Source organism: Portunus trituberculatus, chromosome 7 (genome assembly GCF_017591435.1).
Source record: "Portunus trituberculatus isolate SZX2019 chromosome 7, ASM1759143v1, whole genome shotgun sequence".
Lineage (NCBI taxonomy): Eukaryota > Metazoa > Arthropoda > Malacostraca > Decapoda > Portunidae > Portunus > Portunus trituberculatus.
Genome location: NC_059261.1, coordinates 3,080,114 through 3,105,169, shown reverse-complemented (window position 1 = coordinate 3,105,169; position 25,056 = coordinate 3,080,114). Strand labels below are relative to the sequence as shown.

At 42.3% G+C, this 25,056-nt stretch overlaps 1 protein-coding gene across 2 annotated transcripts in view; it reads right to left on the bottom strand.

Moving 5' to 3' along the window:
• LOC123520689 (DNA ligase 4-like) overlaps window positions 1–21,646 on the bottom strand; it is a 37,063-nt gene extending 15,417 nt beyond the window's left edge. The window contains exons 1-14 of one of the 2 annotated variants that reach the window (XM_045283220.1): window positions 21,303–21,646; window positions 20,661–20,726; window positions 19,988–20,233; window positions 18,975–19,132; window positions 17,197–17,354; window positions 16,510–16,685; window positions 15,604–15,812; window positions 14,873–15,030; window positions 14,414–14,502; window positions 8,422–8,528; window positions 6,935–7,061; window positions 5,823–5,946; window positions 4,092–4,276; window positions 2,304–2,441 (exon numbers count right to left, since the gene is read on the bottom strand). In XM_045283220.1, the coding sequence (XP_045139155.1) occupies window positions 2,304–2,441; window positions 4,092–4,276; window positions 5,823–5,946; window positions 6,935–7,061; window positions 8,422–8,528; window positions 14,414–14,502; window positions 14,873–15,030; window positions 15,604–15,812; window positions 16,510–16,685; window positions 17,197–17,354; window positions 18,975–19,132; window positions 19,988–20,152 (1,794 nt within the window). In that variant the 5' untranslated portion in view covers window positions 20,153–20,233; window positions 20,661–20,726; window positions 21,303–21,646. The remainder of the gene's footprint in view (window positions 1–2,303; window positions 2,442–4,091; window positions 4,277–5,822; window positions 5,947–6,934; window positions 7,062–8,421; window positions 8,529–14,413; window positions 14,503–14,872; window positions 15,031–15,603; window positions 15,813–16,509; window positions 16,686–17,196; window positions 17,355–18,974; window positions 19,133–19,987; window positions 20,234–20,660; window positions 20,727–21,302) is intronic. The other variant, XM_045283210.1, reaches the window with a different exon arrangement.
• Window positions 21,647–25,056: the final 3,410 nt, after the last annotated feature.

Genomic DNA, 25,056 nt, shown 5'->3' with positions numbered 1-25,056 from the left:
AGGACATGGAAAAAAACTAATAAAAGACATCTATCTAAATGACGTGAGAAAATACAGTTTCCCGCATTGTTGCATTGATAAGTGGAATAAACTGAGCAGTGATGTCGTTGACGCAGTGTGTGTCAATCAGATGAAAGAGAGATATGACAGGAATGGACAAGGAGACAGGACACAGAGAGCTTAGCTTGGGCCCTGTAATACACAAATAGGTAAACACACACACACACACACACACACACACACACACACACACACACGATAAGTGGAATAAACTGAGCAGTGATGTCGTTGACGCGGTGTGTGTCAATCAGATGAAAGAGAGATATGACAGGAATGGACAAGGAGACAGGACACAGAGAGCTTAGCTCGGGCCCTGTAATACACAAATAGGTAAATACAAATATGTAAATACACACACACACACACACACATCGCGTAGTGTAGTGGTTAGCACGCTCGACTCACAATCGAGAGGGCCGGGTTCGAATCCCGGTAAGCAGCGAGGCAAATGGGCAAGTCTCTTAATGTGTGGGGTGTGTTCACCTAGCAGTAAATAGGTACGGGATGTAACTCGAGGGGTTGTGGCCTCGCTTTCCCGGTGCGTGTGGAATGCATTATGTGGTCTCAGTCCTACCCGAAAATCGGTCTATGAGCTTTGAGCTTGCTCTGTAATGGGGAAGACTTGCTGGGTGACCAGCAGGCGACCGAGGTGAATCACACACACACACAGACACACACCGTTACTGTTTGCTGTTTACATAAATGATATGACGAAAGGAGTGAATATCTATATGAGTTTGTTTGCAGATGATGCCAAATTAATGAGGAAAATAACTAAGAAAGAAGACTGTGAGGCATTGCAGAGGGACTTAGACAAGATCTGGGAGTGGAGCAGAGAGTGGCAAATGGAATTTAATATCAAGAAGTGTGGAGTGATGAATTTTGGTAAGAGCAGTATGAGACCAGTGTATAGATATAAGATGGGGGATGAGGAATTGCAAATAAAGACTGAAGATAGAGATCTGGGAATAACTGTGACGGAGGGGCTCTCGTCAGAGGTTCATGTAAAGAGGAAATCTGGTGAAGCGTACAATTTAGCAAGGAACATAAGAACTGCATTCTGCTACATGGATGAAGAGATGATCAAGAAGTTGATTGTTACAATGATTAGACCCAGGTTGGAGTATGCAGTGGTACTTTGGTCTCCAAGAATGGCAAGGGATAAGAGGAAGCTGGAACACGTGCAGAGGGCTGTGACGAAGCTGCCCCAAACCTTGGTGAATCTGTCTTATGAGCAGAGACTGGAAAAATTGAGTCTGCCGACACTGGAAAAAAGAAGGGAGAGAAGAGACTTTATCACTATGTATAGGATTCTGTCTGGCATTGAGAAGTTGGACCGTGATGATCTGGTGGTGAGAGATATGAGAAGTGGGAGGAAGCATGGGAGAAAAGTGAAGATGAGTGTGTGTACAAAGGACATAAAGAAATACAGTTTTCCACAATGAATTGTGGGGATCTGGAATGCGCTGGAGAAAGAAGTGGTTGAAGCAAAAACAATTCACGGATTTAAGGAAAAGTTAGATAAGAGTAGATATAGAGACGGGACAGCACGAGTTTGAACTCCTCCTCCCGTAAACAACAACTAGGTAAATACAACGAGCTAAATACAGACACACACACAGCGCGTAGTGTAGTGGTTAGCACGCTCGACTCACAATCAAAAGGGCTGGGTTTGAGTCCCGGGAAGAGGCGAGGCAAATGGGCAAGCCTCTTAATGTGTGGCCCCTGTTCACTTAGCAGTAAATAGGTACGGAATGTAACTCGAGGGTTTGTGGCCTCACTTTCCCGGTGTGTGTTGTGTGTGATGTGGTCTCAGTCCTACCCGAAGATCGGTCTACGAGCTCTGAGCTCGCTCCGGGAAGACTGGCTGGGTGACCAGCAGGCGAGGTGAATTACACACACACACACACACACACACACACACACACACACACACACACACACACACACACACACACACACACACACACACACACACACACACACACACACACACCCAAACCCATCCCAATCCAACTCAAAACCTGATCTAATTTAACCTAAAATAACCTAATCGAAACCCAATTTAAACCTAACCTAACCCAACCCAACCTAAACCCAATCTAACCTAACCTTTCCTAACCCAACCCAACACAACCCAAACCCAACAGAACCCAACACAACCCAATCCAACCCAACCCAAACCCAACTTAACCCAACCCAACCTAACCTAACCTCACCCAATCCACACCCCCCATCCATACCTGCACAAGCTGCCTGAGTTCAGTGGTGGTGAGTGCCTGGTGCCATGGCTTATCATAACGCACCCTCTCCACCCTCGGGAACCTCAGTGTCACCCCCGTTCGGTATAGGTCGCTCTTCACCACCTCCGCTGCCCTCACCTGTGGATGGACGGAGGGTTGAGTCACACTGGATGGTCACTGGAGGGTTGGATGACATTATATGGTTAGGTTAGGTCACACAAAAATACCTAAAAATGGATGGTTGAGGTCATAATGGATGGTTGAGTCACACTGGATGGTCACTGGAGGGTTGGATGACATTGGATAGTAAGGTTAGGTCACACATAAATGCCTAAAAATGGATGGTTGTGGTCATAATGGTTAGTTAGGATAGTCAGATGGTTCACATAACACTGGAAGATCAATGGAGGGCTGGATGACATTGGATGGTTGGTTAGGTCAGGTTAGGTCACACAAAAATGCCTAAAAATGGATAGTTGAGGTCATAAGGTCATAATGGTTGAGTAAGGATAGTCGGATGGTTCACATAACACTGTATGAGCAATGGAGGGTTGGATGACATTGGATGGTTAGGTTAGGTTAGGTTAGGTCACACAAACACACATTATAGTGGATGGTTACGATCATATAGGAAAAATGGATGGTTGGCAAGGATGGTCATATGGTTGCGTCACATTGATGGTCACTGGATGGTTGGATGACACTGGATGGTTGGTTAGATTAGGTTAGGTAAGGTTAGGTCACGAAAATGCCTGAAAATGGATGGTTAAGATCATATAAGAAAGACAGATGGTTGGTCACACAAAATGGATGGTTCAAGTCACACTGGATGGTCAACTGATGGTTAGGTTAGGTTGGGTCAGGTTAGGTCACACAACCACACATTATAGTGGATGGTCAAGGTTATAATGGTTAGTTAGGATGGTCGGATGGTTCAAGTCACACTGGATGGTCACTGAATAGCTAGATTACACTGGGTGGTTGGTTGGTTTATGCTAGCTTACAAAAAAAAACACCTAAATATGGATGGTTGAGGTTGTACAGAAAAAATGGATGGTAAGATGGTAGTCACACTGGATGGTCAATGGATGGTTAGGTTAGGTCACACAAAAACACCTGAAAATGGATGGTTAAGGTCATATAGAAAAATTGGATGGTTGATTAGGATGGTCAGATGGTTGAGTTACACTGGATAGTCACTGGCTGGAAGGTTACGTCACACTGGATGGTTGAACAAAGTTAGTCACATAAAAATTGGATGGTTGAGGTCACACAAGACAAATGTATGGTTGGTCTGGATGGTTGGATGGTTGAATCACATTGGATGGTTGGTTAAGTTAGGTCAGATCACAAAAGGCATAAAAATTTGATGGTTTAAATCACATGGAAATAATGTATGGCTGGTCACAAACTATGGAAGGTTCAAATCACAACACATGGTCGGATGGTCAGCTCAAACCAGGTCACTGAGTCAAGCTACACCACACAAAATATGGATGGTTCAAGTCCCATAAAAAACACACAACTGGTCACAGGAAGCCACAGAAGGGATGGAAGGTTAATCTGGAAGGTCAACACTGGAAGAACAAACAACTGGATGGCTTGTACACTTCAACTCATTTCAAAAAATTTCCCAAAAACACAACAAATTTATCAACAAACACACCAAATTTACCACACACACACACACACAACCACAAACACACACCTGCCAACACACACAACCCCCAAAAACACACACCAATTTTTACCACACACACACACAAACACACCTGCAAACACACACACCTGTACAACGAAAGATTTACAAGGTTCTATCCACACATCCGGAACTTTCTCCCGTCCCACACACACACTGGACGGCTGGCGGACGCGAGTGTGTGGCTTCAGTTTATCCACCAACTCTTGCAGCTCATCCACAGTGTAGCCAGATCCCACACGAGTGAAGGAGTGGAAGAGTCTTGGCTTTCCCCCTGTTGAGAAAAAACTTGAGTGTGTTTGTGCATCTGTTTGGGTAATGCAGTTTTTTGTAATGGGTTTTTGTGTTCTGTCCACCTTCCCAGTGTTAGAGTTATCTGGTTTTGTTGTTTGTTCTTGTCATTTTTAAGTCTGGAACTCCTTGCCTGCTTCTGTACTTCCTTCTTCCTATGTCTATCTCCCTATCCTAAATTCTGGAACTCTCTGCCTGCTTCTGTATTTTCTCCTTTCCATTTCTACTTCTCTAGTGTAAGAGTTGAGCAATGTTCCCTTCCTACTTCTGTATTTCCCCTATCCATCTCCCTAATGTAAGAGTTAACCAGTATTCTCAATCTTTCACTCCTTTTATGGTAAATTCTGGAACTCTCTACCTACTTCAGTATTTTTTTCCTTTCCATTTCCACCTCTCTAGTGTAAGAGTTAATCAGTGTTCCCTACCTACTTCTGTATTTTCTCTATGCTGTATCTATCTTCCTAATGCAAGAGTTAACTAGTATTCTCAATCTTTCACTCTTTTTCTGGCAAACTATGGAACTCCCTACCTCTTTCTGTGTTTCTACCTTCACCAACTCTAATGCAAGAGTTAACTAGTGTTCCCTCCCTGCTTCTCTACAGTATATCCTATAGCTTCTGTCCACTTCCCTAATGTAAGAGTTAACTAGTATTCTCAATCTTTCACTCTTTTTCTGGTAAACTCTGGAACTCCCTACCTTTCTGTGTTTCTACTTCCTATGTCCACCAGTCTAATGGAAGAGTTAACCAGTGTTCCCTACCTGCTTCTGTATTTTGTCTATGCTCTATCTATCACCCTAATGCAAGAGTCAACAAGTAATCTCAATCTTTCACTCCTTTTATGCTAAACTCTGGAACTTCCTATCTTTCCATGTTTCTACCTTCCTATGTCCACCACTCTAATGCAAGAGTTAACCAGTGTTCCCTATCTCCTTCTGTATTTCCTATAGCTTCTATCCACTTCCTTAATGTAAGAGTTAACCATATCTTTCATTCCTTTTCTAGTGACCTCAGGAACTCTCTACATTCTTCTGTATTTCCACCTACCCTGGCCTTGTAACTAATGCAAGAGCCACATTTCAAGAACCTTCACTGATATGGAATCACTCATTTCATATAACATTCTTGAGAGAGAGAGAGAGAGAGAGAGAGAGAGAAAGAGAGAGAGAGAGAGAGAGAGAGAGAGAGAGAGAGAGAGAGAGAGAGAGAGAGAGAGAGAGAGAGAGAGAGAGAGAGAGAGAGAGAGAGAAAACAAGTCATTTATTCACACTACATCTCTGACCACCCAATCTGTCCACATACAACCACTAAGCCACAACACAACACATGGTCTACAAACTGAGAACTCCCTAGCTACTTCTGTATTTCCACCTTCCTATGACCTGAACTCACTGAAGAGGGAAGAAGTTTCAAGACACCTCATTCTTGTGGCTAACTCTCTCAGACCTGCTCGGACACTGGCATGTGAGTGGGGCCTTTTTATTCATTTCCATTACCCTTAAAAAACTTGTCAGTGGCTGCAGGACATACCAGGTTCCTCTGCAGGCACAGCGACACCCAGGAGGAAGTGAGAGAGGGCACCATGGTGGGTCCCCTTGCCATAGAACCCTCCAATTATCACCAGGTCCAGCTCTGGCACTAGTGAGTCGACATACTGTGGGAGAGAGAGAGCAAAGCAGTGAGTGAGGGAAAGAAGAGATGCGTTTAAGTGAGAGAGGAAGGAAGGAAGGAAGGAGGGAGCAAGGGAGAGAGAGAGAGAGAGAGAGAGAGAGAGAGAGAGAGAGAGAGAGAGAGAGAGAGAGAGAGAGAGAGAGAGAGAGAGAGAGAGAGAGAGAGAGAGAGAGAGAGAGAGAGAGAGAGAGAGAGAGAGAGAGAGAGAGAAGGGGATAAGTTGTGTTTCAGGGAGAGAGGAAAAGAGTAAAGGAGGGAGGGAGGGAGGGAAGGAGGGATAGAGTGAGTGAGTGAGTGAGTTAGTTGATAGGTACTTGAGGGAGAGAAGGGAGGAAGAAGGAAGAGAGTAAAAGAGATAGAGAACATGCCATTGAGTAAAGAAGTAAAGAAATGGATGAGTGAATGAATGAGTGAAAGATTAATAATAAACAAAGACAGACATGAAAAAATCAGAGACAGAAAGATACAAAACCCAACCTAACTTAACCTAACCCAACCCAACCCAACCAACCCAACAGACTACATTCCAACACCCTACCTTAACCAACCCCTTCAGAAACCAAACACACACCACAGCCCACCAGAACACATTAGCACCAGATCATACATAAGCACCAGTACTTAGTGTCATATTCAGAAACACTTCCCTCTCTCAAAGACCACAGAGATGATTAGCCAAGTTTTAAAGAGTATTTGGATTAGCCAAGTTTTAAAGAGTATTTGTCCTGTTGGTAATTCAGAAAACTTGTTAACATGTCACAAAAACTAGAGAAACACCTTAAAACCTGTGTCACTTCAGCTAGAGCCCTTTGAAAAGAGTGTTTGTCCTATTGATAATGCAGAAAACTTGCTAACATGTCACTAGAATTACAGAAACACCCTTAAAAACCTGTCACTTTAATTAGAGCCCTTTGAAAACAGTGGAGGAACAGACCAGAAGTATTTCAGAATATGGGCATTAGTGTCATTACCTCAGGCTTCACTTTAATCCAGCCAGCTCTTCGGGAGGCAGGCTGGTACACACTGTCTGGGTCCTTTAGCACCACACCCTCCTCACGCCTGTCTATTGCTTCATTCAGGGCAGCCACCACCTCCTCCCTGCGGAAAGAAGTGAAGAAAGGGATGGGGGGAGTGAAGAGGATATAATAACATGATGAAATAAAGGTAAAAGGAAAAAAAAAAGCTGGGAAGTGAAAGGGGTAAAATGATTGGTGATTTTTAGAGGTAGAAAAGGAGAGATAGGAAGTGAAAAGGGAGGTAAAAGAGGATGGAAAGTGAAAGGGGATAAAATAACAGGTGAAATAGAATTGAAAGGAAAACAAACTGGGAAGAAAAGGAGAAGTGAAGTGAAAAGTAAGAGGATAGGAAGTAATGATTTTTTAGGTAGGAAAAAAGAGAGATGGAAAGAGAAGAGAGTGAATCTGATAGGTGAGACTAATGATAGGTAAGTAATTAAAGTTAAGTAAAAGAGGATGGGAAGTGAAGACTGAAGAGGATAAAATAACAGATGATTATTGAGGTAGAAAAAGGAGAGAGAGAAAGTAAAGAGGGTGAAACTGACAGGTGAAATAGAGGTAGGAAATAGAGAGATGACAAGAGAACAGGGTGAAACTGACAGGTGAAACTGAAGATAGGTAGGTAACAGATGATGCTAGAGGTAAGAAAAAGAGCGACAAGATGTGAAGGTGAAACTGGCAGGTGAAATTGACGATAACTGAAAAAGAGTTAGGATTTCAAGGTAAGTGAAAAGGGTTAGGATTTCAAAGAGGGATGATTACAGAGACAAGGAGAAAGGGGATGAGAATTGAAAAGGCAAAAAATGGCAAGTTGTTTTAGAAGTAGCTAAATGGGAGAAAAACAGTTAGGTCAGATAGAAATAAAGATAGAGATAGAATAAAGAGAATTGAAGATGTGGTGAACAGAGGGTAGACAAAGAGGCAGGTAAAATATATAGCAAAACCAGAGAAAAGAGAGAAAAAATAAGAAGAAAAAGGGAGATAACAGATGGGTAGACGAAACAGATAGGTAAAAATAGATATAAAACTAGAGAAAAAAGAACAAAGGGAAAAGAAACAGAGATGAAACTAGAAGAGGATAAACACAAAAGAAGAGAGAAAAGAAATAAAAAGCAAAAGATAAAACTAGAAAAGAATGAAAACAAGAGAAAAAAGAAAGAAAACACAAGAAATCAAAGTAAAAAAGAAAGAAAAAGAATAAAAAAGGACAAAAACAAGAGATAAACACAAACACATAGATAAAAAACAGAAGAATAAACACAAACCAATAAAACAAAGAAAGAAAAGAAAATAGACATAAACAAAACAAATAAAATGCTAGACAAAAAAATAAATAAATAAACACAAAAACTAAAAACAAACTAAATAAAGTGTGTGTGTGTGTGTGTGTGTGTGTGTGTGTGTGTGTGTGTGTGTGTGTGTGTGTGTAGCAAGTGACTGACCTTGTCCTGACCTTAGTGGTGGCAGAGATGACGACCCGACCTTCTAGAGGGATGACCACTGACCTCAGAACCCCCAGTCGCTCCTCCAGGGACTGGTTTGTCAGGACCTGGTGGTGGTGGTGGTGGTGGTGGTGGTTAACATAGTAGGAGGAGGATGGGGATTCACTCACTCACTCTCTCTCTCTCTCTCTCTCTCTCTCTCTCTCTCTCTCTCTCTCTCTCTCTCTCTCTCTCTCTCAAACCACATACAGGGTGGGGCACGGATACTTCCCGATTTGAGAATGCAATAAAAACCTGTTCACACTTCACAATTCTTTATTCTTCTTTTATGCCTTTCACACAACATGGGAGATTTACTTTTACACTGTTTTAAAGACAATATCTTTTAAATGTCCACCTTCATTGTCAATACACTGATTCAGACGATTTCGGAAGCTTTGGTCTACTCTCTCCAGCATGTTCAGCGGTATATTGGCTATTTCAGTTTGGATAGCGTTCTGTAGGTCTTCCAGGGTCTGTGGACGGTCGTTATAAACCAGGGATTTGAGATATCCCCACAGGAAATAATCACAGGGGGTTAAATCAGTGTGTGCCCACACTGCACGCATTTCAGTGGGATTCCTGAGAGAAGCTTTTCCCGACCAACTGATTTCCCTGAGAGGAGACTTAAACTGGCCTGTGTGCTCACCTGATTTAGGCCCCTGTGATTATTTCCTGTGGGGATATCTCAAATCCCTGGTTTATAACGACCGTCCACAGACCCTGGAAGACCTACAGAACGCCATCCGAACTGAAATATCCAATATACCGCTCAACATGCTGGAGAGAGTAGACCAAAGCTTCCGAAATCGTCTGAATCAGTGTATTGACAATGAAGGTGGACATTTAAAAGATATTGTCTTTAAAACAGTGTAAAAGTAAATCTCCCATGTTGTGTGAAAGGCATAAAAGAAGAAAGAATTGTGAAGTGTGAACAGGTTTTTATTTCATTCTCAAATCGGGAAGTATCCGCCCCCCACCCTGTATGACAAAAATAATCAGCACTCAACAACAACTGCAATGAAACACACACACACACACACACACACACACACACACACACACACACACACACACACACACACACACACAAACACTTTGTCACCGGAGAAACACATTAACAAGATTTTTTTGAAAGCATACAACATGCTTCAAAATATTGGTCTTGCATTCCACTACCTAGATGAAGGAATGATGAAGATATTATGTACCTTAATAAGACCCCAGCTAGAATATGCAGCATGTGTCTGGTCACCGCATATGAAGAAAAATGTGAAGCAGATAGAAAGGGTACAAAGGCTGGCAACAAGGATGGTACCAGGACTCAGGGAGTTAGACTATGAGGAAAGACTGAGGAAACTGGGGCTGACCACATTAGAAGACAGAAGAACAAGAGGAGACATGATAACTATGTATAAATTGGTGAACAAGATTGACATACTGGATAGAGAGTTGATAAAGGTGACCACAAGTAATCATCTCCGAGGACATGGAAAAAGCTAATAAAGGACATCTGTCTAAATGACGTGAGAAAATACAGTTTTCCGCATCATAGCATTGATAAGTGGAATAAACTGAGCAGTCATGTCGTTGACGCGGTGTGTGTCAATCAGATGAGAGATATGACAGGAATGGACAAGGAGACAGGACACAGAGAGCTTAGCTCGGGCCCTGTAATACACAAATAGGTAAATACACACACACACACACACACACACACACACACACACACACACACACACACACACAAATGGGCAAGCCTCTTAATGTGTGGGGTGTGTTCACCTAGCAGTAAATAGGTACGGGATGTAACTGGAGGGGTTGTGGCCTCGGTTTCCCGGTGTGTGGAGTGTGTTGATGTGGTCTCAGTCCTACCTGAAGATTGGTCTATGAACTCTGAGCTCACTCCATAATGGGGAAGACTGGCTGGGTGACCAGCAGACGACCGAGGTGAATTACACACACACACACACACACACACACACACACACACACACACACACACACACACACACACACACACTGTCTCCATATAGTCATGTTAACTGTTGATTAGCAAAATAATGTCCAGTGAAGGTAAATATAAACTGTAGCCTGCGTTTGAGCCATCAGCTGGTTTGTTTACATCTGCGCAACATGGCGGCCGTGAACTCGAAAGATGAATCAGACTTCACAGGGTTTCAAGGAATAATGGAGAAGAGCGCTTATGTGAAGAAAATTCTGGAGTTAGAAGGTAAAATTGAAAAACTGTTTGAAAAGTATGGGGGCCTGGAAACGAGTTATGACAATGTAAGAAAGACTGTGCCGATATGAAGAAGGAAAATGAAGCACTGAAAGAGGAAGTTAAGCTAATTAAAGTGAATTGCGAAAAATGTGGAGAATCTCTAGGAAAAGTGATGGAGAAGCAGGCTGAATGGAAAAAAGTCAGGAAGTGGAAAGAAAGGAGGTAAATTACAAAGTTGCAAGTCTGGAAAAGGAAATCAAAGAGTCTGGGAGAAAACTTTGGGCCTTGCTGAAATTATAGATCAACAGATCATAGAAGAGAAGATAGCTGAGAAAGTGGTGAAGGTTATTAAGTCAAATGAGACATTGGTGAGGAAACTGTAGACAAAAAGAGATGTGTGGTGATATTTGGTGTGGAGGAGGATAAGACACCGAGTAAAATGGAGAGAGAAAAACATAAAAAGGTGATAAATAATATCATTAATGTGGTGCAGGAGGAGGAAAAGACCTAGTACAAGAAATAGAGGACTTCCATAGAATTGGAAAGTTCACAAGAGAAGGTATGAGGCCAATAAGAATCAAACTTAAGTCACAAAAGGATGTAGATGAATTGGTGGAGAAGTCATGGAGGCTAGCCCAGCAGGAAACAACAAGGAAGATTTGGTTGAGAAGAGATCTCGGTGAAAAGGAAAGAGAAATGTTAAATGAGTTGAGAAAGGAGGCTTTGAAAAAAATGAAGAGAGGACAGAAGAGGAGAAGAAAGAGTTTTTCTGGAGAATCTTGGATATGAGACTGAGGAAGTGGTTCATAACCCAGAAAAGTACAGCAAGAAAGGACTAAAGAAACTTACATATGAGCGAAATGTAATGTATTCCAACATAAATGGAGTGATATCGGGGATTTTAGAACTCAACGATTACTTGAGGGACAAGAACCCAGATATTGTGGGTCTTACTGAAACAAAACTGAGAGAGGAGAAGACCTGATGATGGTTGGAGAAGGAAATATAATGTTTGGAAAAGAAATAGAGTAGGTAAGATGGGAGGAGGAGTGATGTTGCTGGTTAAAAAAGATATAAAGGTGGATCAAGTGAAAAAAGGTATGGGAAAGGCAGAAGTGCTAAAGATCAGAGCAGAAACTAATGAAGGAAAAAAGAGGCACTACATAGTGGTGTACGTACCACCTAAGACAAATGCATGGTCAGTACAGGAATATGAAGAAATGATAAGTGATACAGGAACATGTCTGGAAGAAATGTTGGGTGGCTGTGAACGAACTATAATGATGGGAGATTTTAATTGTAAAGAGGTGTGTTGGGAGGACTGGTCAATGGAAGGATCAGAGACAACATGGGGAAATACACTATTGACACTGGCAATGGAAAATGTGTTAACTCAGTGGGTCAAAGAAGATACTAGGTTTGGAGGAGAGGGAGCATCGTCAAGACTGGACTTGGTCTTTAGTACAGAGCCAATGGTCATTGAGGAGATGAGGGTGGAGTGCCCTTTAGCAAAGAGTGATCATGCAGTTTTGGAGTTCAAGGTGATAGATGAAGAGAAATCTAGAAGAAATGAAGAATATAAAGTGGGAAGATGGAATTATGCCAAGACAGATTTTGGAAACCTAAAGAAATTCTTTCAAGAGACAAATTGGATGAAATTCAAGAGTGCTAAGGAGCAAATGAAAAGTGGAAGGAATTTATAAAAATATACAAAGAAGGTGAGAAAAATTTGTACCAATAAGACAACATAGAGAAGTTGGAAAGCAGGACTGGTTTAACGATAGATGTGAAAAGGCTAGAACAAGAAAAGAGGATGCATGGAAGAGGTGGAGAAGGAAAAGACGGATTAAGCAGTGGGAAAGTTACAAAAGAGCAAGAAATGAATATGTGTTGATTAGAAGAGAAGAAAGAAAGAAACAAGAAAAGGATATAATTGATAAATGTAAAGACCAACCAAGGCTTTTTACAGACATGTGAACAACAACATCAAAAATAGAGAAAGTATTGAAAGTTTAGAAGTAAATGGAGTATGCAGTGAAGATCCCAGGAAATGGCAGAGGCTATGAATGGATGCTTTCGGAAGGTATTCACAAAGGAGACTGCTTTTGACAAACCACTGGTAATGGAACAGAAAGGGATTATGAAGGAGTTTCAAGTAACTGTGGAGGAGATCAAGAACATGATGGGGAGTTTAGAAGTGAGAAAAGCTGTGGGACCTGATGGGGTATCAGGATGGATTTTAAGAGAATGCAGGGAGCAACTGGCAGAAAAAGTTTGTGAAGTAATTGATGCCTCATTAAGGGAAGGTGTAGTGCCCCAAGACTGGAAAAGAGCTAACATTGTCCCAATCTATAAATCAGGTAACAAGAGAGACCCATTGAACTATAGACCAGTGTCACTTACAAGTGTGGTAGCTAAGATGTGTGAGAGGGTGGTGAAGAATAGATGGACAGACTTCTTGGAGAAAAATGACATACTTTGTGAGTGTCAATTTGGTTTTAGAAAAGGGCGTTCATGCACGACAAACCTGATATGTTACTATTCGAGGGTGATAGATGTAATACAGGAAAGAGATGGTTGGGCTGATGGAATATATCTGGATTTAAAAAGGCCTTTGATAAGGTACCACACCAGAGACTGATCTGGAAACTTGAAATGGTAGGAGGAGTGCATGGCAGTTTACTAAAATGGATGGAAGACTTTTGGTAGGAAGAGAAATGAGAACAATAATTAAGGACAGACCATCAGAATGGGGATTGGTGGAGAGTGGAGTTCCACAGGGATCAGTGTTGGCACCAGTAATGTTCGCGGTCTACATAAATGACATGGTGGATGGGGTGTCCAGTTATGTGAGCCTATTTGCAGACGATGCAAAATTGTTAAGAAAAGTGAGATGTGACAAAGATTGCGAACTACTCCAGGAAGACTTGGACAGAATATGGAAATGGAGCTGTACATGGCAAATGGAGTTCAACACGACAAAATGCAAGAAAATAGAGTTTGGCAAGAGTGAAAGAAGAATCAGGAGTATGTACAAGATAGGAAATGAAGACATAAAACCAGTCATGAAGAAAAAGACCTTGGGGTGACAATTACCAATGACCTATCGCCAGAGAGACATATAAACAAAATAATTGGAGAAGTATTGAACTTATTGAGGAACATAAGAGTGGCGTTCGTATATTTAGATGAAGAAATGATGAAGAAAATAATTACTGCAATGATAAGACCGAGGCTTGAATATGCAACAATACAGTGGGCTCGAACTTAAAGAAACACATAAGGAAACTAGAGAAAGTACAGAGGGCTGCAACAAAAATGGTGCCTGACTTAAGAGATTTGACTTATGAAGACAGACTGAAAAGAATGCAACTTCCAACCCTGGAAAACAGAAAGAAAGGGAGACCTGATAGCAATATACAGAGTGATGATTGGCATGGAAAAATGGATAGGGAAGATCTGTGTATGTGGAATGGAAGAATGTCGAGAGGGCATGGGAAAAAACTAAAATGGCCACTTATAGGAGAGATGTGAAAAATATAGCTTCCCTCATAGAAGGGTGGAAGCATGGAATAGTTTAGACGTGGAAGTGGTCAACGCAAGGAATATTCATGATTTTAAGAAAAAGCTGGACATTAATAGATATGGAGACGGGACAACACGAGCATAGCTCTTTTCCCGTATGTTACAATTAGGTAAATACAATTAGGTAAATACACACACACACACCTTGCCATTGAGATAGATGATGTCGAAGGCACAGAAGCACACCTGCCAATCACCTTCCTCCTTCAGGTGCTTCACGTCCATTAGTTCACCTGAGAGAGAGAGAGAGAGAGAGAGAGAGAGAGAGAGAGAGAGAGAGAGAGAGAGAGAGAGAGAGAGAGAGAGAGAGAGAGAGAGAGAGAGAGAGAGAGAGAGAGAGAGAGAGAGAGAGAGAGAGAGAGAGATTTTCTCTAGATCTTACTGAGAGAGAACTTGTACAACATATGTAGTAGTAATCTTAGTAGTAGTAGTAGTAGTAGTAGTAGTAGTAGTAGTAGTAGTAGTAGTAGTAGTAGTAGTAGTAGTAGTAGTAGTAGTAGTAGTAGTAGTAGTAGTCAGTTACCAAATAAAAGCAAAAAAGAAAAATAAATAAAAAAGATAACAAAAAAATTAAGCTGAACACACACACACACACACACACACCCTTGGTAACGATGCAGCGACGGTTCCTGCTCCAGCCGACCATCTCCCCGTCCAGGATCACGTCTCTAACATGTGGGGCCAGCTGGGGGTGGAGGTGCGGGGTGAACAGGCCACTGTGTCGGTCCGCGCCAAAGTTTGTGGTGAAATCAAAGCCGTTTCTGCAATGGTTGTCATTTTATTGGTGTTCTCTTCTCTGGTTCTGTTTAATGTTTGTCTGTCTGTCTGTCTGTCTGTCTGTCTGTCTGTCTCTCTCTCTCTTGATATTAATAATTTTCTCCTCTAATATTGTTCCTCCCCTCTTCTGACACTTAATTCTTTCTCTAAGTGTTTATTTCTCTTTTGAAACTGCTAAATATTTCTTCATTAGCTAATTCTTTCTTTTATCATTTCCTTCCTACCACTTTCTCTAGTCCCAAAACCACAGCAGATGCAGGGCTCTTCCACAGCAAGGCCACACAGCACACACTGGTTCACCTATGCCCCCTTCACAATAAGACTGTTCCTGCCTGCACTTCCTCCAACCCTGACACCACAGCAAGGCCCCACAGCACACACTGGTTCACCTCTGCTCCTTCACAATGAGACTGTTCCCAACCCTACACCTTTAACACTGATGCCACAGCAAGGCCACACAGCACACACTGGTTCACCTCTGTCCCCTTCACAATGAGACCATTCCCTACCCTGCATCTTTAACCCTGATACCACAAACACAGCACATCCCTTGGTACCTTGAGAAGTATTTGTAATCTCCGCCTTTCTTGTGAATCTGGGACCGCTCTCCATCAAACTTCGTCTCTGCAAAATAGGACTTGTGATTCATCTGTGACTCCACCTTCTCCAGCACTGCCCGCTGAGCTAACATGGGGCGGAATGGGCAGAACAGCGACACGTCCACCTCATGCAGACGAACGGAAGGGTCTTGGAGTGTTTTGCAGACCTTGGGGACAGTGGAAAGGATAGACAGAGTTAGAGTAATGACAATAATGCTGCTCTTACCTGCAAAAAGATAATAACTCACACTAAGCTACAATGGTAACAAAAACCCCACACAAACTGACGATAATGATAAAAATACATGCAAATCTCTAAAAGCAACAAAACACAGACACAAACCTACAATAATACCCCAAAAAAACACAGCTACAATAATAATAATAAAAACATACGAACAAGCTACAATAACAAACACAGCTACAACAACAAAAACATAAAAAAAGTTACCACTGCATAACCTACCCAAACACTGCCAACACCACTAAACATCCCCAAACACCCAAATACCACACAAACACCACTAAACACCCCTAAACAACATCCAAACACCATCAAACACCACCCAAACAACCCTAAACAACCCTAAACACCCCTAAACACCAAACATGCCCAAACTCTCACACGTCCGCAAACACCTTGAAAACAACACCCAAACACTCGTAAACACCCCACAAACATACACACACTTCCAAACACCATCTTTTGTTGCCCTTGAACAGCTTCCCCTCTTGCATACAAAATAAAACACCCAAACACCTCCAAATACCCCTAAACACCCACAAACATCCACCAAACACCTACAAACAACACCTTAACACCATCCAAACACCCCCAAACACTCACAAACACCCTAAACACACCTTCTCTAGACTATTGGTGACGTCATAGTAATCCTTAGCATCGGGGTGCCACGCTGCAAAGATGGCCGTCTGCCCCAACCCGAGTCTCATGTCCTTCAGCAGAACACGCAGCAGCCACTTCTGTTCCTTGGCTGACATTCCATTGAGCATCACCAGCAGAGAACGCTCCACTGCCTCTGTGTGTGTGGAAAGGAGGTACTGAGAGGCTGTGGTGTGTGTGTGTGTGTGTGTAATTTCCCTTACATTTATAAATTCATGTACTTTACTTCCAGCAACTATTCACACATATTCTTTTCTCCTTTTTATATAAGACAGGATATCTGACCAAGGCTAGAAAAACAAACAAAAAAGGCCCACAGAGATGCCAGTCTCCGAGCAGGTCCGAGAGAGTTAGCCAGAAGAATGGGATAAATGTCTTGAAATGTCCCTCTTCAATGAGTTCAGGTCACAGGAAGGTGGAAATACAGAAGCAGGCAGGGAGTTCCAGAGTGTAACAGAGAAAGGGATGAAGGATTGAGAGTACTTGTTAACTCTTGCATTAGGGAGGTGGACAGAATAGTGGTGAATGATTGAGAGTACTTGTTAACTCTTGCATTAGAGAGGCGGACAAAATAAGGGTGAGAGAATTAAGAAAGTAGTGCAGCGAGGTGTGTGTGTGTGTGTGTACCTCCCCTCTCCCTCTCTCACCATGGTTCTTTGCAGCATGGTTCTCGGCGATAGAGGTGAGGTGCTGGTCGACTTCTAGCAGGCTCAGCTTCCCCCCACTGAGACACCTGCTCCTCAACACATAGTAGGCAACCTCAGCAAAATCTCCCGACTCACCCCCCGCTGTTGCCTTGGGTTTCCTGTTGATGTGTTAGGGTTGATTAAATTAGGTTGGGTTAGGTTAAGTTAGAGTTGTGTGTGGGTGTGTTGAAGTGTGCCGAGGTGTGTTAAGGTTAATGTGTTATGGTTTGGTTAGGTTAGGTTGGGTTGGGTTGAACTGGGTTAAGATAGGTTAGGTTAGAGTGTGTTAAGGTTGTGTTGGGGTGTACTATTGTTGTGTAAGTTTGTTATGTTGTGTTAGGGTGCTATGTTATGTTTTGAAATGGTATCTAAGTTCTGTCGGGGTGTGTTATATTTGTGTTAGTGTTCATCAATCTTAAGTGTTATTATTCCTCATGATAAGTGTGCATTGGTGAGTAAATGACTGGGTGAATAGATGCTGGTAATGGAACGAGACACACACACACACACACACACACACACACACACATAGAGACTACAAAAAATGGCTACAAGAATGGTTCCAGAATTTAAAGGGATGACATATGAGCAGAGACTAAAAGCTATGGATCTACCAACCCTGGAACAGAGAAGAGAGAGAGGGGATCTGATACAAGTTTATAAATTGATTAACGGAATGGATGAAGTGGATAATGAGAAACTAATCCTGAGAGAAGAATATGACATTAGAAGCACAAGATTGCATAGTAAGAAACTGAGGAAGGGAAGATGTCTGAGAGATGTTAAAAAATATAGTTTCCCACAAAGATGTGTTGAGACTTGGAACAGTTTGAGTGAGGAATTGGTGTCAGCAAAGAGTGTACATAGCTTTAAAGAAAAATTGGATAAGTGTAGATATGGAGACAGGGCCACATGAGCATAAAGCCCAGGCCCTGTAAAACTACAACTAGGTAAATACACACACACACACACACTACAAAAGATGATAGGGTAAAAAACATTAAAAATTAACAAAAAAACAATAAAGGTACACACACATACACAAACACACACACAAATCAAAACTAAAAGAACACACTAGGAAATCAGAACAAAAGAAAGACTTATAGGAAGCAAAACTTTCCTGACAGAACAACCACACAATGAAACACTGCCAGGCTAAACTGTCAACACAACAACACAACAAACACAACAAACTCAAAAATACAAGACCACAAGTTTAACTCAACATATACACTTCCAAACAATCACATATACAAAAAATTTTGATGAAGTAGAGAGAGAAAAAAAAAAATAGTAGTCATGTTTTGGTTAGACTATCTTAGAAAATTACTATTTTAACTATGATAAAAGTGAGGTAGGATAGTCAAAGTTGGAGGAAAGGTGGAAGAAACATGGAGGAAACTTTTCATGGAGGGAGAAATGTTGAGAATAGAAGTGGAGGGAGATATGGAGGAAAGAATAGAGGTAAGCAGAGAGACAAAAGTAAGAAAAAATGTCAGGTTTTGCTTAAACTATCTTAGAAAACTACTATTTTGACTATGCTAGGAGGAAGGTACGATAGTCAAAATTGGATGGAAGGTGGAGGAAAGATAAAGGAACGTCTGTGTAGGTGGAGGGAAGATGGAGGTAACTTGTGGATGGAGATACGGAGGAAAAGGTTTGAGGAAGTGGAGAGAAAAAATGAAAAATATGTGAGGTTTTAGTTAGACTATCTTAGAAAACTACTAAATACATACCTGAAATTTATAAGCTTCTGTGCATCATTCCCATCTTTCCTCAAACCAAGAATGCGTATATACAAGTCAGCCAGCCTGCGTTCCTTCACCCCATAGGCACCTCTTGCCCTGTCCAGCCCCGGCAGCAACACTCGCATCACAGGGAAGAAAGTGTCTGGCTGTAAAGAAAGGAAGAAGGTCTAATTGGGGGAAAGAAGTCATGGTTTAAATTTCATGGGAAAGAAATGGGATGTTAATGGAAGGAAAATCTGTTTGTTGAGCAAGTGTTTGATAAAGAAGAGGGAAAAAGATATGTGTGAGGGAAATAAATGTTGATGTAGAAGGGGAAAGAAACGTATTACAACAGAAGGAAAGAAAAATGGTTGGTTATGAAGAGAAAAAGTCATCTGTGTGAGGAACAAAATATGAATGAAGCAGAATAAGTGTCAATTAGTTAGGGAAAAAATTGGTTAGTTGAGTGTTTGGCTGTGAAGGGAAAAAACATTTTAGTGAAGGAAAGAAGTGTTGGTATTAGAGTAAAGAAATACAGAAGAAATGAAGGAGAAAAGAGTTGATTTGGTCTGCTGAGAAAGTGTGTGGCTGTGAAAGGGAGAAAAGGTACATAGGTGAGGAAGACAAATGCTGATAAAGAAATAAGAAATAAAAGAAAGGTAAAGAAATAAGAATGAAAGGGAAGAGAGTGTTGATGTAAGCAATGAAAAACAAATATAAATGAAGGGGAAAAGTTTTGATTTGTAAGGAAAAATTTAAACTATGAATGGGGGAAATTATCTTAGTGAGGGAAACAGTATTGATGTAAGGGAAAAGAAATAAGAATGATGAGAAAAAGTGTTGATTTGAAAGGGAAAAAATTGGTTAGTTAAGTGTCTGGATGTGAGAAGGGAAAGATACCTGAGAGAGGGAAAGTAATGTTAACATGAGGAAAAGATAGGAAAAAGGAAAAAATCAACATTAGAGATGAAAATAAAATACCAGTGAAGCTAAGACCTTGAAAATCACACACACACACTCACACAATCGGGCTGATGCTGTAATTTCTTGTGATGAAGTTCCCGGAAGTGAGTGATAAATTTGAGCAGCATTTCTTTTTTCTTTGGCCGTTTCTCCCCATGTACCTTTTCCAGCATGCGACACACCTGCTCCCAGGGGATGATCGAGGCCAATGGGGGCATGGACATCCTGAAAGGGCTGCTGGGGACTGCTGCCGCTGCTACACTTACCAACACTGCCACTCACGGTAAAATTATGAACACTCCAGTCTGAAAATTAAAGTTATAAGTTTAATAATGCTAGTATACACCTGCTGCTGCTACTGATGTGACTGCCACTCACTTATGACAATGTTACAAACACTCCAGTCTGAAAATTAAAGTTATATGAGTTGCTACAAGTTAAGATGGTGGTATACATTTGATTACGCTTGAATTCACCTACTGCCACTACTGATGTGACTGCCACTTACCCACAACAGTTATGAACATTCTCTCAATCTGAAAACACGTGAATTTAGAGTTTTTAAGGTTAGGAGAGTATTGATAACTGTTAAATGTCAATTACAGCTACTATTACTACTATTGTTATACCATTCACCCATATGGAAAGTTATGAACACTCCCCCAGTCTAAAAAATCAAAGTTAGGTGAAAATTAGGAAGGTAGTACAGTATATAATAATCTTTACATTTACTTGCTGCTTATACTGTTGCTCCTATAACCACCTCTCATTCACAGCAAAGTTATGAACACTCTCAGTCTGAAAATGAATTACTTAAGTTAGTGTTCTTAAAAATTAGGAAAATAGTAGCATCTATTCACTACTCCTACTATCGTCACTACAGCACCTCTCCTGTCATTCGAGTTAACACCACAAGTCACCATCCGTCACTTCACGTCTGCTGTCACCACCATGTCACACCAACTATCATCCCACACCTCCTGTCACCATCACAAGTCATCATCCATCACCTCACACTTCCTGTCACCATCCGTCACCTCACGCCAGCTATCGCTCCCACAAGTCACCACCCGTCACCACATTGCACCACTTTAAGCCAAACTTGCAATCACACTGTCATACTTGTTGCTATTCCTTGCCATCTCCTCACCACCACTACGGACTGCTGTGTGCTGCTGTGTGAAGCTGTCATGACGTTATAATAGTGCCTTGCTTCCTACATGATGAAGAGAGTCCTGTCAACTGTCAAGTAGTCTACAAATTACTACAACTAGACTAACTTATACTTCTACGGTATTTGTGGGCTAATGTTACCTCTCTACTTTGCCATTACAGGTACAAGAATTTCTATGAGTTAACAGTAGTAATAGTCACCGTTGTGTAGTAAGCTTCTCCTTCTTCTTCTTGGAGATTTGTTGGGGCCGTGCAGGCTGTGTCACAGCCTCTAGTGCCCCAAAGGTCCGGGATGCGGAGGTGATGTGGTCAGGCTATATGCGGTGAAGTTGATTTGTTTTGTGTTGGAAGGTCCTGGTGAGGTTGAGTGTCTTGAAAGCTTGATAGGAATTTGTGGTGTAGTAAGCTGTACAGCTGTCTCAAGTCCAAACAGTAAACACTCGGTCAGTTACTCCCAACGTCAACAGTCCCGCGGGATGGGACGCCCCGCGCACCGCCCCATGTAAACACTGCTGTCTGCCGCACCTGCCGCCCCGTGACGCGCTGTGGTAACAGTTATATACAGCAAGGATTCTATCTTACATAAATTATGCTAAATCTTATAACTTTTTTGCAATGGAGCAAAGATTCTTATAAGTTCCTTGACGTTGTGTGGCCCGCCAGTGTTGCCAGATGGTGTAGATGATGTATTATTTTATGAGTAAAAATTGTTGAGGCAGACTCCAAACTCACATTCTTCACTTATCCTGTCATAAATCACTGTCACCCTTTTCACCTACCGTGTCACAACCCATCAACTCACACAGGATATGTATGGCACACTGAAACGAACCCACAGTCCTCCAGCAACTCGCTCAGTGGGCAGGCGCCAGGAGCGTCACACTAGCGGGACGCGATGCGGTAGGCAAGGGACGGGCGAACTGCTGCTGCTCAGTCTCAATGGGGCCAAGAGTCACATGGAGCGGGCAGAGGAAAATATACATCTATCAAACAACTATACATCTATGACACAACAGTATACAAGTCACAACGTAATAGCCTAATGTAGTCACTACACACAGGCAAGGAGGCAGGCACGAGCTAGGGCGCCCAGGCACACACACCCTTAACAATCAGTCACACACACACACACTCTCTCTCAGTTCGACCCTCCCTCCCATGTCACCACGTTCCTCTGTCAGGCGATATCTCACTACAGCTATGTGGCTTGCAGGATATAACGAGTCATACTGATTATTATTGTAAAACTACTAATGGCGGTTGCTACTTACACTATTAACACACACACACACACACACACACACTCACACACACGGGTACATTCGTGAGCCCAGGGCCTCATGGGAGGTGATCTGCTGATAGGTATATGTCAACTTTCCTCCCATTAGCAGCAGATGATAGCACCGTCTGACTCTGAACAACGAACAACGCAACACCGCTAGCTCGCTCCCTCACACATTTTGCCTGTATACTCACACGCACACATGTGTACTCGTATGAGACTTACACACACACACACACACACACACACTGCTATATAAGAAGGGTTTCGTAACAACTATATAGGTAATATTTATATATTTCATTTTCATGTAAGGTAGGGCGAAGCAGCGGTGGTGGTGGCGAGTGCTGAGGGAAGGCTGGGCCAAAGGATCACGGAAGACAATATACTACTCTGAACGGAATTCACTAAACAGTTATGTATTTTTTAAGTCCTCGACTACTTCGTATTTATGCTAAGAGGTATTTACTAAACACTTGCGTGCTTCTTACTTACCTTAGAACTTCAGATGTTAAGAACTCTCGGGATCCTGAAAGGCAGGGGTTCCCAACCGGTGGGTCGCGAAGCCTTGGCAGGGGGTTGCGTAGCCTTGCCAGAAGTAGCTTGGGATAATATTAATTCTGTCTCATCAATTGCATTTTTTATGCTCTTACATTTTTTTTTTTTCGGTGCAAAACAAAACGTGTGCTGCATTAATTAGTTCAATGTTATTAGGTGATATTATGGGTATATGTATGCGTGCCTGTAAGTGAATGTGCCTGTGTGAGTGTGTATGTGTCTGTAACTGTTTGTATGTGTGTATAGGAAAATTAAGCTGCTGATAGTAAGCCCTAAGTAGGGGGTCACATGGGTTTTAGTTAAGGGGTCGCGAGTGCCAAAAGATTGGGAGCCACTGCCGTAAGGTTTCGTAACCCACGGAGTCCCCGGACTTTAGGGACGCTTTTTCTCCACCATGCTGTACAGTGCACATCCCCGAGGTAAACACTGGAACGTAATCGACGGAACACACTAAACAGACGAAAATTAAATTCAGTCGTCTATCCCACCACGTATTGCCTTGAAACTTTGCCATTTGTCGAGTGGTTTAAAGTTACCTACATATCACCAAGATACCCAGGCTCTAGGTGGTTACACCAAAGATGCGCTTGGTAGGTGATATGGGCCCTAATACAGGTACCACTATAAATAAAATTGCCTGCGCCACTAATAGGTGGAAGCTGAACAGCGCTTCCTATACATACTCTTCAAGTATGCCTACAGGCGCTATAGGCCATAACATTAAAAAAGAAAAAACTCTTGTTGTGGTCTACTGCCAGCCCCTCTGTTCCCCAAGGGCAGTCGTTGACCTGACTGTCTCGACCTACGTCTGTGAACGCCGAACGGAGGAAAACACTGATTTGTCACTTCCTCACCCTCCTCCTCACTTCTTGTTTTTTTTTTTCTGCTTTCTAAGGGCTAACTCATTTAAGGCGGTGCCACACTAGCACTTTTTCCGTCTACTTTTTCCGTCGTTTTTCAGAAAATCGACAATATTTTGGCTGCGGCCTGTCACACACAAACGGTGTTTCATCGTCACTTTCCGTCGTCACTTCCCGCCAACACAATGTAAACACAAACATGGAGGCCACGCTGCGGCAAAGATACGCTGCTCTGAACGTAATACTGTGTATTACAAAACTTAGACGAGCTAAACAAGCATGGATGCGTTCATGGTTAGTAGTAGAACCAATGCACGTAGAAGCAGGTTGAGGAGACGCGGCAAGTCTTACAGGTCTTGGTCTTGGTCTTGGTATGTAAACAAAGGCGGAAAATTTGCAGACGGAAACGATCCCTATCGTCTGACAAATTCATGCGATAAGTTCATGCGGAACGTTGAAAAATCGACGGAAATCGCATTAATCGACGGAAAAAGTGCTAGTGTGACACCGCCTTTTTCTGAACACACCCGCTGGAGTTGTCTGGGCGCCATTGTGTACGAGACCATTTCACGAGGCTGACAGAGGCCACGGCAGCAGATGAAGGGCTAGTGTTCGCTAAGAAAAATAAAGAAAATAACATATGCTACAAAAAGACACTGTTAACATAAAATTCTCCCCCCCCCTCCTTTTCTCTCTCTCTCTCTCTCTCTCTCTCTCTCTCTCTCTCTCTCTCTCTCTCTCTACTCAATGAAATAAATGAGTGGATACATAAATAAAACACTTAATTTCTTCTAATCTAAGAAGGGGAGGAGTGTGTGTGTGTGTGTGTGTGTGTGTGTGTGTGTGTTGTGAAGGAAGAGGAGGGAAGTGTGTGTGTGTGTGTGTGTGTGTGTGTGTTCTCACGTCGCGGTAGGGCGGTAGGAACGATAAAGAGAGAGAGAGAGAGAGAGAGAGAGAGAGAGAGAGAGAGAGAGAGAGAGAAGACAGTTTAACTTGCACACTCCAAATTTGCCTCCAATTAGACGCGGCGCATCCTCTCCTGGCCACCATTTTTTTTCTCTCTCTCTCTCTCTCTCTCTCTCTCTCTCGGTTCACGGGGGTGTTTGTCATTTCATTGCGCTGCGCATTATGAAAGACAGCCTCGCTTCTTACCTAATCAGGCTAACAGAAGGGAGAGGGGAGAGGGAGGGAGGGAGAGGATGAGAAGTGAAGGATGGCAGGGGGGGAGGGTGAAGGGAGTGAGGTCGGCGAGGGG